The sequence below is a fragment of the Cyrtonyx montezumae genome, unplaced genomic scaffold (assembly GCF_038088225.1).
Source record: "Cyrtonyx montezumae isolate F1298 unplaced genomic scaffold, pur_monq_1.0 scaffold_3, whole genome shotgun sequence".
Classification (NCBI taxonomy): Eukaryota; Metazoa; Chordata; class Aves; order Galliformes; family Odontophoridae; genus Cyrtonyx; species Cyrtonyx montezumae.
In genome coordinates this window covers 145,997,595-146,012,149 of record NW_027072034.1, presented here as the reverse complement: position 1 = coordinate 146,012,149, position 14,555 = coordinate 145,997,595, and the positions used below count along the sequence as shown (strand labels likewise).

At 34.5% G+C, this 14,555-nt stretch overlaps 1 protein-coding gene across 1 annotated transcript in view; it reads left to right on the top strand.

Annotated features, from left to right (window-relative positions):
• TBC1D22A (TBC1 domain family member 22A) overlaps positions 1–14,555 on the top strand; it is a 150,218-nt gene that overhangs the window by 53,656 nt on the left and 82,007 nt on the right. The window contains exon 10 of the mRNA XM_065743568.1: positions 10,035–10,110. Coding sequence (XP_065599640.1) covers positions 10,035–10,110 — 76 coding nt within the window. The remainder of the gene's footprint in view (positions 1–10,034; positions 10,111–14,555) is intronic.

Sequence of the window (14,555 nt, the reverse complement as noted above, 5' to 3'; positions counted from 1 at the left end):
AAAGGATTAAATGGTTGTCCAAACATCTGTATTTGATATTTGGCATTTTAAAACACTTTATGCTGCATCGGCATTGCAACAGTAATGCAGACACTTCCAAGTTTACGAAGAAGTTAGCTGAATTAAATTAGTTAGGCTTTATGTTGCAATAGACATCAATAGTATGCTGCTAATTCTGTTTTTCAGATCTATCATTTGAGATAAACATTCTGAGACTTGTATAAAGTAAAAATAATCTGACTTCTGAATGGCAGAACATATGCAAGAAAATAATAGTCAATGTGTCTTTCTGGGCTGTGATGAGATCAAAGCCGACCTTTGATAAAAATGTAAAAGTTTCTGAAAGGTGTTGATTTCTCCTTTACACTGGCAACAAAGAATGTTAGCGATGTGCAGTAGGCAGATGGTTGCAGTCAGGGTTCATTTGCTGTTTTCAGTGAGCTGATTAGAAAATAAATTATGGTTACAACTATTTAGCACTTCGCTGCTGCTGCTTTTCTTTTCTTTAAGTGATGTTCATGCCAACTCTTTCTGATGATTCCCTGATTTTAAATGAGCTGTATGCATAGTGTGGAGGATCTTTGCTTTGAAATTGTTTCAGTATTATTTTGATGACAATAGAAGAAATTGTTATGGGGTAGCAAAACTTGGGTCGATTAATTCCTAGCATTTTCTTAAAAGATGAGATGATGGAAAAGTGGTTTTAGAGGATGTGATGGATTCAGTCCTTTTGATAGATCTCGTGTAACTTAGTTTTCAAATACCTTTTGGACAGATGCTTGGAAATTGAAGTTTTTAATTCTCTGATTACTTTTAATGCAGTGAAGACCATGTAGGTTGAACTTATGTATCAAAAAAATGTCTCCAATCATTAATAAATCATAGTTATCAGTAACAATAAAAATTCCTATGAAATGTGGCTGTACTATTCAGTGAAATTATTATTACTGTCAAGATTCCTAATTTTGATAGCATTTTTTGGATACACATCTTTCAAATTTTAGTACTTAGTGTTTTTAAAAGTGCTTTGACATGTTGCTTGTTGTGTGTGTTTTAATATGAATGCTAATTACCTAAAGCATGTTGCAAAATTAAACTCATAATGGAATTTATTTTATTATGATATTGAGTCAATAAACAGAGGACTTTAAGTTCCACAAGAGTATTTTAACTATATTTCTTCTTGTTTAACGTCAGTTGAGTAGTAGCTCAATTTTTGTGTAGCATCATTGAAAAATGTAGTCCTTTTATCATATTGATCCCTGTAAAAGATGCTGCTTTCCTTATTTCATACTAAATGACCGTGTTTCAAAATATTTGACCACATATCAAGAATAAATGTCAGAACTTGAAATCTACTTGAAGTGCATTAAAAATATTTTAGAATTTTGTCTGATTTTGGAAGATCTGTCACTGGGCCACTGCTGTACTTTCCTTCTAGAAAAGAAAATTTAGAGATGACATCATTTCTCCTTAAAATTCTGTTTTCATACAGAAGCAAGTACTGATAAACAAATTATTGAAACTAATTGTAATGGAATTAAACTGCATCGATTAAAAAATTTAAACTTGTACATAAATTGAATGGTTATCAATTGGATGCATTCAAGGATGCACTCATCTATCAAAAGCAGGCTTGAAATAATACGCTAGTGGTGTGACTAATGATGTTACAGTTCAGTCATTGCAACTGCAGTGTCTGCTGAAATTTCTTTTTTACCTCCTGCTTTGCTTTCTTGACTTCCTGTGTGTTGATACCCACTTTGCTGCACAGATAGAAGGATCACATTGTAGGATGAGTTTGTTGGGATAACTAATCCAATTGGAAATGATCTTGTTGAGAACTGGACAAAATGCTGTTTTACTGAGGTGACTTACATTCTTGATATGTGATTGTGGGATCCTTTGAAGGGAGACAAGAACTAAATGTGGACTAGGGTGGTAGGATAATGTGGAATCATTAAATTTAATATCAAGCCCAAAGTGCATAAGAGGATTTATATCAAACTAATAAACCTATGCTCCTCCCTGCTTCTGAGTGCTCATTCCTTTGTGATCTCTTGCTGACAAGAGCTGTGAGCTGATTTAGTGATCTGAATCACTTGACAACACAACTAAACAAGAAAGCACATATTATTACCTTAAACTGTCAGTGTAGCAAAGAGATGAGTAGAATTACCCAGCAGGGCAAATGCACGATCACAGCAGCAAAGATGTGGATTTATTTTGACTGCTGTAGATTCTAAATTTGTCAAGCTTGTTGCTAATATGCAGTAGACTAGATTGTCCTCTTTAGATTTCTGTACTTCTCAGTGAACTTGCTGCTGACTGTTTCTTGGAAATAGATCTCCCCATTCCCTCAGTATTTTCCGTGTAATCTACTCTGCATACATAGTGGAATGTCTTTAGAGACAACCAGCAAAAACTGCTTCTTTCTCACAAAGCTACAAAAACCAGGAAAAAACAGGCATTAAAAAAAACCCCAAAATTCAAAACAAGCTCAGCGTTTGTTTCCTGTTTTCTATGAAAATACATTGTAAGAGATTTGTGTATGACAGCTGATATTTTGTCTAAACTGCCTGAATAAATGATGCAAGAATTTTGGAGAAGAGGAACGTGTGATGTTGTGGCAATAACTGCAAACTGTGCTGAATAGCCATAATATATTGATGAGTACAGGCTTTCCATTTGGTGTTGTCCTATTAGAACTGGATAAGTTTAAAGAGTGTACTGTGATAACAGTTAGTTACTAGGATAATTCAGATAGGAAGGGACCTCTAGAGGTCATGTAGTTCTGCTTCTTTCTCAGAGGAGATTCAAATCTGAGATTAGGTTTCTCAGGGCTTTGTCTAGTTGGATATTGAAAAAGTCCTGGAATGGAGGCTGCAGTATCTCCTGCGAGGGTAACCTCTTCAAATGATGGCTGTCCTCATGTTGAAAAAGTTTCCCCCCACTGTCATATGAAACATTTCATGTTTCAGTTTATGTTGTTTGTCTCTCATTCTCTCATTAAGCCCTATTTAAAAGTTGAGCTCTGTCATCTTGGTAACATAATTTTTACTGCTTTACTGTTACGTTACCTCTGAAAGCTTCTTCAGTCTGAAGAGCTCCAGTTTTCTTAAGCTTTCTTAGGGAATGCATTCTATTCTCAGTATCTTGGTAGATCTCTACCCTTGTTCTGGTTTATTGAGGATAAATAAATTCCTTTTCACAGAAGCCATTGCCAGCCAGATTGTCTTTAGCTTGTATTCTTGCAAGAGACTCCAGTTTATAAAGTGCATGACCGTGTTGCAGACGTGTCTAAAAACACCACTATTTTGGTAATTTTCAGTAAATTACTTGATTCACACTTTTAATCCATGATAAACATTTAACGGTATTTTGGTAGGTACATTCATATTACAAGCGAGGATTATGTTTTCTTCTACCTGATTAGTTACATAAACTTTTTTGTCTAATGTTGATAGTTGAAGAATCTAAAGTGTTTCAGATGTCGGTCCTTTATGCTTGTGATAAAAGCCACTTCTAAATTGTAGGTGATGCATGAGTATTTCTGCATTTTCACCTTTAGGAATAATGACTGTGGACATGAGAAAATGAGGTAGAACTTATCCCACGAGTACTTTTTTCCTTTCAAGTTAACATTCCCATACACCTGTTTTAATTAACTTTTCTTTATTCCTGTATCATCATTTATAATACTTCCCTCAACGTTCCATTAGCATTCTAGTAAAAGTTCACATAGATCAGTGCCTCCTGAAATTGTAACATTCACATATAAAATTAAGTGTAGATCTTCATTTTAAGTTCAAGTGTAATGGTAATAAAATAACCAAAGGAGAAATATATCCATTGCATAATGATCTAACCAGATGTATTAAAAATAGCAGTAGAATTTTAATATCATTATTTATCCAAGCCTGGGAATTATTAGAATAAAAGAGAAAAAAATTCATTTGCAGGGACTGTAGTGCGATGAGGTGTATGTTAGATATTTCTGTGGCTGATTAAATAGCAAGATTTACAGTCTGCCAAGGGAATCTTGCAGAGAAAGTTGTTGCTGACCTGTGCCTCAAATCTTAGTTATAAATGGATGGACAGAGTGCTGCTTGGATTTTTTTTCAAAGGGTCTGAGGAAGCAGATACTTAGCATGAATATTCAGATCAGACTTTTGGGAAGTCCACACAGAAAAAACACTAAAACTTCTGAGAATTCCTCACAGGACCTTTCAAAGATATATTCTGATGAAAAAAAAAATAGGTCAAAGGTAGTTTTCATAAAACTCTGGCAAGACAAAGGTCTTTCTAGACCATACCTGTATTTTATTGGGGTAGCCATGTATTCATAGTTGGACTAGTTTCAGCTAGCCAGGTTACAGTTACAGAATCATAGACTCATAATGGTGATTAGAATAGATCTCTAAGATCATCCAGTCCAACTGTCCACCTATCACCAGTATTTCCCCACTAAACCACATCCCTTACTACAGCATCTAAGCAATGATAAATTGCAGAGCTTTTGCCTTCGAATGTGGAGCTTGTTAGCCAAGATAAATGTATATTAAAGAATATGCATTGCAGCTATCTGTTTCTATCTCTTATCTGTCTCTTCTCATATGGATCACGTTTGTATTGCATGTGTGCCCTCATGTACCGATCGAGTTTCTGTATCATGGATGTTGCAGAGTCTGTCTTCTTGTACAGGATACAGTGATAGCTTATCTAAGATTTCTGGATATACTTCAGCTCAACACTTCATTTAGCTTCGCTAGCTAAAGTGCTCTTCCCTACCACTTTCCACAGCTGAACACAGCACAACCAGTGTGGTGCATTTGGAGGAAATGTGCTCACATGATATCGCTGGTAGGCTTGTTTCCCAAGCAGTCTCCACTAATGTTGTGTAGCTGCTGTTGTAAGACAGTACTGCAGTCATGCTGTTGTTCCTGTATTAACAGTTCATGATGCCAGCGGAAAGGCATGTTTTAGAAATGTGGAATTCCTGTCAGGAATTTTCATTAGAGAAGTTTTTTTCTTTATTTAGCTCTTCTATAGCGTTTGAGCTGCGTGTTTAGCTGTGTACCTCTTCCTCCAGTTAGCAGCTCTGTAACCCGATCTAAGTGACAGAACTTCTATATGGCAATAGAATCCAGAATGTTCATGTTATGATAGTGCCTTGTCCAAGTTGTATCCTCAACATTGTTGTCTTTTCTTTAAGCTGTGACTAGTCTAAAGAAAAAAGGAAAAAACAGTGTTTGGGAATGGATTGTTTTATCAGGACTATGTTTCAAAACACTTAAAAAAAAAAAGTAAAAGCCTTTTATTTTAGAATAAAATTACAAGTTGGGTTTTAAATTTTTATGGTTAATAATGTATATAATGATTGGAATGGCAACTAATGTCTGCAAGCATACTCTTCCATTTTGCTGGAAGTGTTTATTGTTGAATGGAGCCTGCTGTTCTGGTGGTTTTACTATGCCTTTGGATTACTCATAAATGTTTTCAGTATCAGTGACTTCCATAAATCTGTTTCTTACTTGGAACAGTTTAAAATTCAAATATTTGTCATCTTTGGCGACAAGCATGACATATTTTGGGAGAAGTAGGTTGATCAATTAAGGCAGGTGTTTGTACCTGGTCAGGATTATTCTTCTCATGTGAAATGGACAACTTTAACATTTGTAATAATTACTAATCAAATAATATCTCTAAGTGGTATTTCTCTCTTTCTTTACCTATGTGTCGTATGTGAGACTGAAATCTCTGAAGCTTGTGGCCCAGACAGGTGCTGCAATCCAGGATTTTTGTTGTATTCATGCTTCTATTTTTCTGATGTACTCTGTAAGAATAAACGCTGTTTTAAACTTCACATGATTTAAAAGGGATGATTTAAAATACAACAAAGGTTGTATATAAAAGCTGCTACAAGCAGCTTTTAACGTTCTCAATTCAAAATAGTTTTATTATGTTGTTAAAAATGAATAGCCTTAAGGGCAGACTCTTTCTGAAGGCAAAACATATACACTGTTGTGCCATTCTGTGTCTTTTCTGAAGGACCTTCAGATCTTCAAAGTCCCGTGTTGGAACTCTTCCTCAGAAAAATCTTTGAAGACTTTATTAGTACCTGAAGAAAATAATACATATTTTATTCAGTGATGTGACCATACCAAGAAATTAATAAACCAACTTGGTCAATAGAGTTGTTGTAACTACTTGCAGTTGGAATGTAATTTACATAATTGTTATGCTGTTTCTACTCTTTTGACCTAACACTAATTAATACTTCTGCTATTGCTTGTTCAGAATGTGGTATAGTTAAAATGTTTAACAAAAACCTAACCAAACGAGCAAAACCTGCAATGGTCTCCCTCTATAGAATCATGGCTCTGAGCAGTGCAAGACTGTGTTTTGGTTGCTGATGCTCTTAAGCCATTTTTAATACTCACAAATTCCTTATGTGCATTTTTAATAACGTAAATAATCAAGGAAGGTCAGAGGATTTAAAAGATTAAGATTTGTGATATGTAGATAAGAAATGTTGTTCTTTGGAACTAGAAAGTACTTAAAACAGCCTGAGTAGAAAAAGTAATACAGTATGTTTTTATGTGTCTGCATAAATACATAGTGTGTTATATATCTATATATGCAATAGAAAGATATGTATAATGTGTGTATATTACTTATGGATTTACTGTATATAATTAATGATATCATGTAGTTGTGTTAATGTATTTATATGTAATAATTTTTATTTCCTTCTGTATATCCTTACATTTGTATTATGCCAGATGGCCTTCACCAGTACATTTCCTTTCCCACATATAATTAAAAAACCCAAAACAATTAAAGTCACAAAGCAAGATTCTCAGAATACTTATGGACTTATGGCTATGAAGTACATGTAGTATTTTTAAGAGATTTAAAATTAAAGTAACAGAACTGTGATGGACTTGGTTAACAGCACCTTCAAGACATTGAGCATTATAAACTGAGGGGGAACGACTGTATATAGGGGTTGATAGTGACAGAAAAGGTGGAATGGTTTTCAGTTAAGATGGGAAATTTAGGTTGGATGTCAGGGGAAGTTTTTCACTCAGAGGGTGGTGAGGCACTGGAACAGGTTGCCCAGAGAGGTTGTGGTTGCTCCATCCCTGGAGGCATTCAAGGCAAGGCTGGATGTGGTTCTGGGCAGCCTGCTCTAGTGGTTGGTGACCCTGCCCACTGCAGGGGGTTGAAACTAGATGATCTCTGAAGTTCTTTTCAACACAGGCCATTCTATGATTAAAAGGCAACTGTGTTCTCTTTAGCATGATGTAAGTTAGTAATACTTTGAACAGATAGCTGTCAGTTCTGTGGCTGTGTATGGTGATTGGAAACAGCATTTTTGTTGCAAGATACATCACAGTGACTCACCTCTCATAAGTGGTTGGAAACACTAGAATGCACATTTGTACTAATCTTTATTATATTGTAGGCAATTAAAAATGCTGGAGGTGTTGCAGTATTCATGCCATACATCTGGAGATTATGAAAATCAAAAGTAGGACCCATCCTTTTTTTCATTCAAGACCACTTTTTCAGTGTATCCACAGAAAATGTTACTGCAGGATTTACTTACTGAATTATACCTTGTTGTCAGCTTTCAGAAGAGATAGCAAAATGGATGGGATTTGATTCCCATGGTGATTTTTTAGAAACTGTTATTTCTCTCTGCTTTCTTTCTGTGAGTATAGGATGATAGTTCGAGTTTGATTTATTCAGTGCCTTTTTTCTTTATTTATATAAATTTTCTTCAGTTTGTGTATTTTCTTTATTTTCACGTACTAATCGAGTTTAATCAAAGAAGGATTCTCTAACCTGTAAAAAAATGTAAAAATATCTGATGTGTTCATGCCTTTTCATATAGTAAAAGCTGCAATTGAAATATTTTTTTTTAAGATTTAATTATTATTATTGAGGGAAACGTCTTGCCAGGCCTTTTTGTAGTTGCAGGGCAGTTAGCTATTAGTCTCTGCAGAATAAGTACCAGCAATTAACACAAAGATTTGAGAGTGAAGCAAGTTTTCAGCCCTTGTGACATTATAAAGTCTTAACCTTTGGTATTGTAAGGTGAAACTAATTATATGTTGGAGTCTGAACTAGATATTATAGCCATTCAGCCATGAAGTAGGTTACCATGGTTCACTGAAAGTATGTTGGAATCTGTCTGAGCAGAATGTCAAGGAATTTAGGTAGTGCACAGTAATGTGTGATCTTTTTTTTTTTTATATTTATCATATATTCTGTTGGTTCTCATACTTTGTTGTATGTGAATGCTTTCCAGATGGAGTCAAGAACAGAGGTTAGAAATATGGTGTTTAATGTTAGCTGTTTGCTGAAGATATGTGGAGATCAAACAATCCTGTTTGCTGTTCCTTAGGACTTTTTCAGAGTTAGTGTTTTGCTTCATATAGATGATGAGTTACACAAGTAATAAATGAAATACAACAAAAACTTGAAAGACAAGTAATGTAACATGCCTGTGAGAACCCACAGGTGTGAGAAAGAATAGGTGTGAGCACTGAAACACTGAATGTCTTTTTCTGCAGAAGTCAGGAGAGAACTGTATTGAAAATGTGCTCTATAAAGAGCTGTCAATGCTATATATAAAAATGTCGGTCTTTTGAAGAGCTGTTACGCTGAATTTGGAAGCCAATTAAGCCAATTAAGTAACATGTTCGAAAAACTTAAAACTTAACCACTGAACATCTATATTGCCCTGGGAAATAATGGGTTAAACATGTTTTCCTTTAGCTCCGTTACTTGCTTTTTTTCTTTACCTGGAAGCATAAAAGGATTAAGAATTCTAGAATACTTTCTTGCGTTTGCAGAGTCATTTTTTCACAGTTTCACCAGCTTCAGTGTCAATTATAAATATCATAGGAGGGAGTATTGAGAGCATAGTTTAATTAGAAAAGAGGTCTTGGGAGCCAACAAGGATATTTCCAGATAGATGAGTCAGCACAAGTAGAAGAGTAATTCTGAACTGGGTTCATTTGCAGCTGAAATAATAAATAGGAAAAGAAATGAGTAAGCAGAGATGAAATACAGTGAAGAACAAACTTAATAGGTTTTAAATTCAAGTTTGAAATTTTAAATTGCGTTTCCAGATGTGTATGGATGCTTTGAGAAAGAGAGCACTTTCAGATGGGGTGGGAGCTATGGTATGGTTGCAGCACGTGGGATGTGACAGTGTTCTAGCACTGCATTTGCTTTCTTTTTTCAATATGTGAGAACATTTTTACAGAAAACTTGTTATAGATTGTATAATTGAGTACCATATTGCTGTACTTTGAATACAGTACTACTTCTAGAACTAACTTTCTTAAAGAGTAAAAAGTCAGTATATAAACAAACACAAAGTCTAGAGTTAATGCATTCGGACAAATGCATGCAAGTGCCCTGTCCTTTTAGCTGTTCAGTTCATATGTTAGATTTTGGTATATGATATTGACTATGACCTTATGTTCAGAGCAGTCACGACTCCATTGAAATAGAGTTTTGATTTCTCACACTGCTGGAAGGCATTACTCTGAACTTGCAAGGGTCAAATTTATATCTTGTCACTGATTAGGGTCTAATTTTCATATTTCCTACCTAATTTGTGATTAAAATTATAAATTTATGGCGAGGAAAAAGAAAAGACCTTAAAAAAAATATGTAGCACGACAGCTTTTGACATTTGAGAAGGCAGTCTTCGGAAGCTCTTTAGACTTCTGTGATGTAGTTGGAACTTCAGGGTCACTAGACTAGAAGGTAGCGAGCAGATTATACAGCAGCAGCTGTAAGGTATGCTGTTAGACACAGGGACTCTGGAGTAACATGATGGAATGCGATGATTTGCCACTGACCTGTAGAGACTGACTTAGGAGATGCAAAACCAAAACTTGAACACCTCAAGCAAACAAGAACAGAATTAAAAAAAAGAAAAAGGTAACTGGGGGAAAAGAAATTCTAAGTTTTCATGAACTTATATTTGTATATGGTCTCTTCTTTAGGATAATTACACATTTGCACAGCCAGGAATTCAAAAGAAAGTGAAAATGTTGGAAGAGCTTGTTAGTCGGATCGATGGTAAGTTTAAAAGTCAACCTCATTTCTAAATAGTGTTTCATTGAAAGTGTTTACTTAAATGTTTCCACGAAGATGAGCCAGCATCACTGCTGCTACCTACAGTGGTGGAGTAACATAGCCTTCCTCAGATGAGGTGTCACACTCGGTCAATTTGTGGCACGCTGGCCTTTGAAAGATCACTGTCCTGTATCATTTAAAGGAAAGCTACTAGAGCATGAGCCACTTTCATTAGTTTTTATTAAGGCAATATAATCAAAATTCAATGACAATTTCTTTGCAGCAGAGTAATGACCACATACAAAAGGCAGCCAGTATTCATTTCATATTAAGCTCAATGATTGTTGTAATTCAGGCAAGTCACAGTGGTTGTTTATGGCTGTCCTTTGGCACTATGTTTTGTGCCTTTGTGCATCGTTTTGCTATCTGGAATGCCTGAATAATTTCTCTGTGGAATCCAATTAATTATGAACTCTGGAAATAACATCTTTAATATTATAGATAAATTACAGTATGTGCAGGGGCAATTTGAGATTATGCTTTCATGTTTTAACAGGGCACTTTGAAATATTTTCTACCTTCATCCTTTAAGTAATTCCCTTCATGAAATGCTGACTGTCATATTGCTGGAGCAGAGTTTAATTAAATGAAATGCAAGAGATAATGCTTGCCCATTCTAAACATACTCTCTTGGTAGTTTGTTAAATTAATGAACAGAGTATTAACAAAATGTTGCCAAGCAGAACCAGCCATATATTTGTGACTCTAGCCTGTCAATGATGAACTAGGAAAAAAAAAATTCCTGAGTGGTTTAATATTTGATAATCAGTGTGAAAAGCTTAATTCTGTCATGTCATTGTATATATTGTGAGTTTTTCTTGTGCCAGTACTTACCGCAGCAAATTTGGGCTGGTCTGCGCATATTTGTAACCTAAATTTTGATAAAGGTTTTTGTGCCCTTTATGTATTCTTAATCAGTGAATGATAAGAGCAGGAGAGCAGTGTTTATGTAATATTCTACTATAAATGTAGATGCATATAAAATTGTTTGTTGTATGTATTTAAAAAATAATAGTAATAAAAATAAAGGGATGCTCCTTTATAAAGTGTAGGAAAATTTTTATTTACAAATATTTCTAAAGTACTGTATTTTGTACCTTCAGAAATCATCTAACTGTTTTCAGTATGGATTTTCATGTTATTTTATGCTGATATCAGTATTGGTGGTTAAATTTCAATTATTGGTAGAAACAAGTGCACTTTTAAATAACGTGCGTAATTATAATATCTGCAAGTAAACATTGTAAATGTGGTCCATAAACCATGGAAACACATTTCTAAAATGAAAAATACCGTTCTGACAATAAAAGTCATTTTTACATTTTAGGAAAAAATAAATACACAATATATTATTGTTTGTTTCATAAGAAAGGAAGAATTGCTGAAGGCATATTTGTACCTTCACTGCTTTGGATATTTAGTTAAATAACTTGTCTCAGTGGATTAAGTTTGCAAAGGATTATTTTGAAATCTTTATACTTAAATAAAAGAAGAAAAAGGCAGTTGTAGCAAATACATTTTTCTTTCTGAACTGTCCTTTGTAGAGCAGTTTAATTGCTGTTTACTGACTGCAACTGGTAAACTAACTGCAATTAAAATTTCTTCCTGATTTTTATTTGATTTGAAATAATTTTGTGAGGTCTTTAATAAAACTTTATTTAATAGGAAATTGTTGATGTACACCAAAATTGTGGTACCTCAGAAATTGCAGTTGTTTATATATCTTTCTAAGTGTAGACACAACATAATGTTTGCTGATGTAAATTGTGTAGCATTTAAGAAAGGATGTAACCAACATATTGTATATTTTACTTTGAGGTACATGGTAAAGCAGTTCCTGTATCAATGTCAGTGGCTGTAGATAACTGCCACAGTGTTTTAAAAATAAAGGTGGACACTGTGTAATAACTTTTCAATATTAGAAATGCTAATTTTCTGGTAGTTTTTAGTAGAGATCATGAGCACTTGCTAGTTAGTATTGACTCTTCAGACTGTGTGAGGTAGTTACAGAGCAACTTCTTAGATTTCAACTATATCAACAACCTATAATTAAGAGTAAAGTTGAAGACAGCTTCCTTGTTTGAGTGGTGTAGTTGGAGAATGCAAAGCAAAGGCCTAACTTTAAGAAGTTGGTTGCCTTATAGCAGGTATATTTTATGATGTGTGTTATCCATGTGACATGTGTAGAATATGTAGGAAAGGAAACCATATATTAAAGGAAACAAACTACACTAAACAACTAATGGGGATTTTCATAAGTTACAGTGAGGAAATTAATTTTATGTTTCTGTAAATAGAAAGTGAAGAAAGTGAAGGTGAAGCTATGAAATATTTTATAAAGCTGTTGCTACTGTTTGAAAAGTAAGCCTGAAGAAATTCAGTGTGATTGATGCTGTTGAATCTTAAGACTATTTTGGTTAAATGTCTCTGCAAGTCAGTCATCCAGACCCTGGCTCTCATCTCCAAGGATGGAGATTATGCAGCTTTGGCTGTTGCATATGACTCTTCAAGGCTTTGGCTACCATCAAGTGACTACCAAATTCATTGTGACTTTCTTTTAGTACAAGTAAATAATATCTTCCTTTATAGAATTTGAGTATAGTGTGTTTTATCAACCATGCCTCCCAGCTTGCTATCATCCATAAAACTACTGGGAGTGCACTAGATGCCATTCTCCCAGTCATACATGAAGTTGTTGCATAGTAGTGGCACCAGTACTGATCCTTGAGATAGACCATTTGTGACTGACTGCCACTTGGATGTTTATTCTGCTGATCACAACCATTGTAGTACAGTGGCACACTTAAGATTCAGTTTCAAAAAGATTTTTTTGTATTCTTAGGGCCATTTCTTTCCGTGTAGAGGAGTGACCAGCTAGTTCCTCTCTTTCACCAGAAAATACAGACCAAAATATATGAAAGATTGTAATAAGGTGTTAGATACTGTGTTGGCAGTTGCGGATGTGCACTGCTTTTTCATCTTTTGGGTAATGTCTCTGGTAAAGGATACTGATCTAGTTGGATTTTTTGACAGAAGTATGATACAGTTAACTTAAATGTTATAATTTCTTACTCTTCTCCATTTCTATGTCCTTTTTTCCTTTTATCTTCGAGTCCGCTATACTGTAGCTAGCGAGAAAAGTATGCTTGACATCAATTTAATAGTTTTGCTTTAAAAAAAGAAATTGTATGTTTTATACTACCTGTAAATATTCTAACTGCTAATTATTATAATTGTGGAGGAAAATAATGTTCCTGTTGTTGCTGTATCACATTATTTTCTTGATACTGGATAACTGAATGGCGAAGAGAACCTTAATAATAAGAGAACCATAATAAGTAGCTGCTTGAATGGATGAAGCTTGTGCAGCTTGTTTGCTTATTATAATGGGTTATCAGTGTATGAAAAGTGATACCTAACCCTTTGGAGAGTGTTAATACATTATGTTAGTGTTCAAGCAATCTTCATTAACCCAGCCTCATGGATCACACAGTTCCTCTCAAAATGACTGTCCTTGTGTGTACAGTGCAAAACATTGAATTAGACTTCAAACAGCCAAGACATTCTGTTAACTTAATCGTAATCTCAGCCCATTTAAACTCCAGAAAGTATTTTTAATGACCCATGTGCTCAGTGGAATTTTTTACTTTATTAGCAAAGTATTTTTGTAGGTATGACTGACTAATGTTTTGTCGTCAAACTGTCTCATTTTTCTCCTTATCATCATTCAGGTCTGTCTAAGAATTTTACAAAAATACTGCAGGAGGAGATAAAAAAATAACTCAATAATATAACCAATTGTTACAATAGTTACATTTTCTATTCCCTGTAGTGTCAGTGGAGCTTTTCTCCTGTAAATCATGAACAATCTCATGATTTGTAAAAAAAGGTCACACTCATGTGATCCTCTCTTCCACGATTGCTTCACGTAGGCTTGAAATTGAGATGTGTTGTAGGAACGGCAAAATAAGCTCAGGATTTATGTTCTCAGAATTTACAGATGTTTAGCATTTAGTTGGTTTCAGACTTGGGAGAGTCTTAGGTTCTTCAGTTTACTGGAAAACGTCTGGCAATTATGTTAGTGTCAGGTAGCAATGTGAGAAGGCTGAGCATTTGAGTTTAGAAGTAGTCCTCATTTTTCATATAAACTGACAAAAACCATGGGTTGTTAAAAATTGCACGATATTCTCTCTAAATTAGCAAATGAACCAACTTGACAAAAAATAAAACAGCCTTTTTTTATTTAAGTTGTATTCTGATTAATATTATAAAAAGCTTATATGGATGGTATTCACAACTCAGAGCACAGTATAAACATACTTCATCTTCTGTGAGGATCATTTTGAAATGTTTTATTGTAAATGTCTTAAAAAATAATTTGTGAAGTT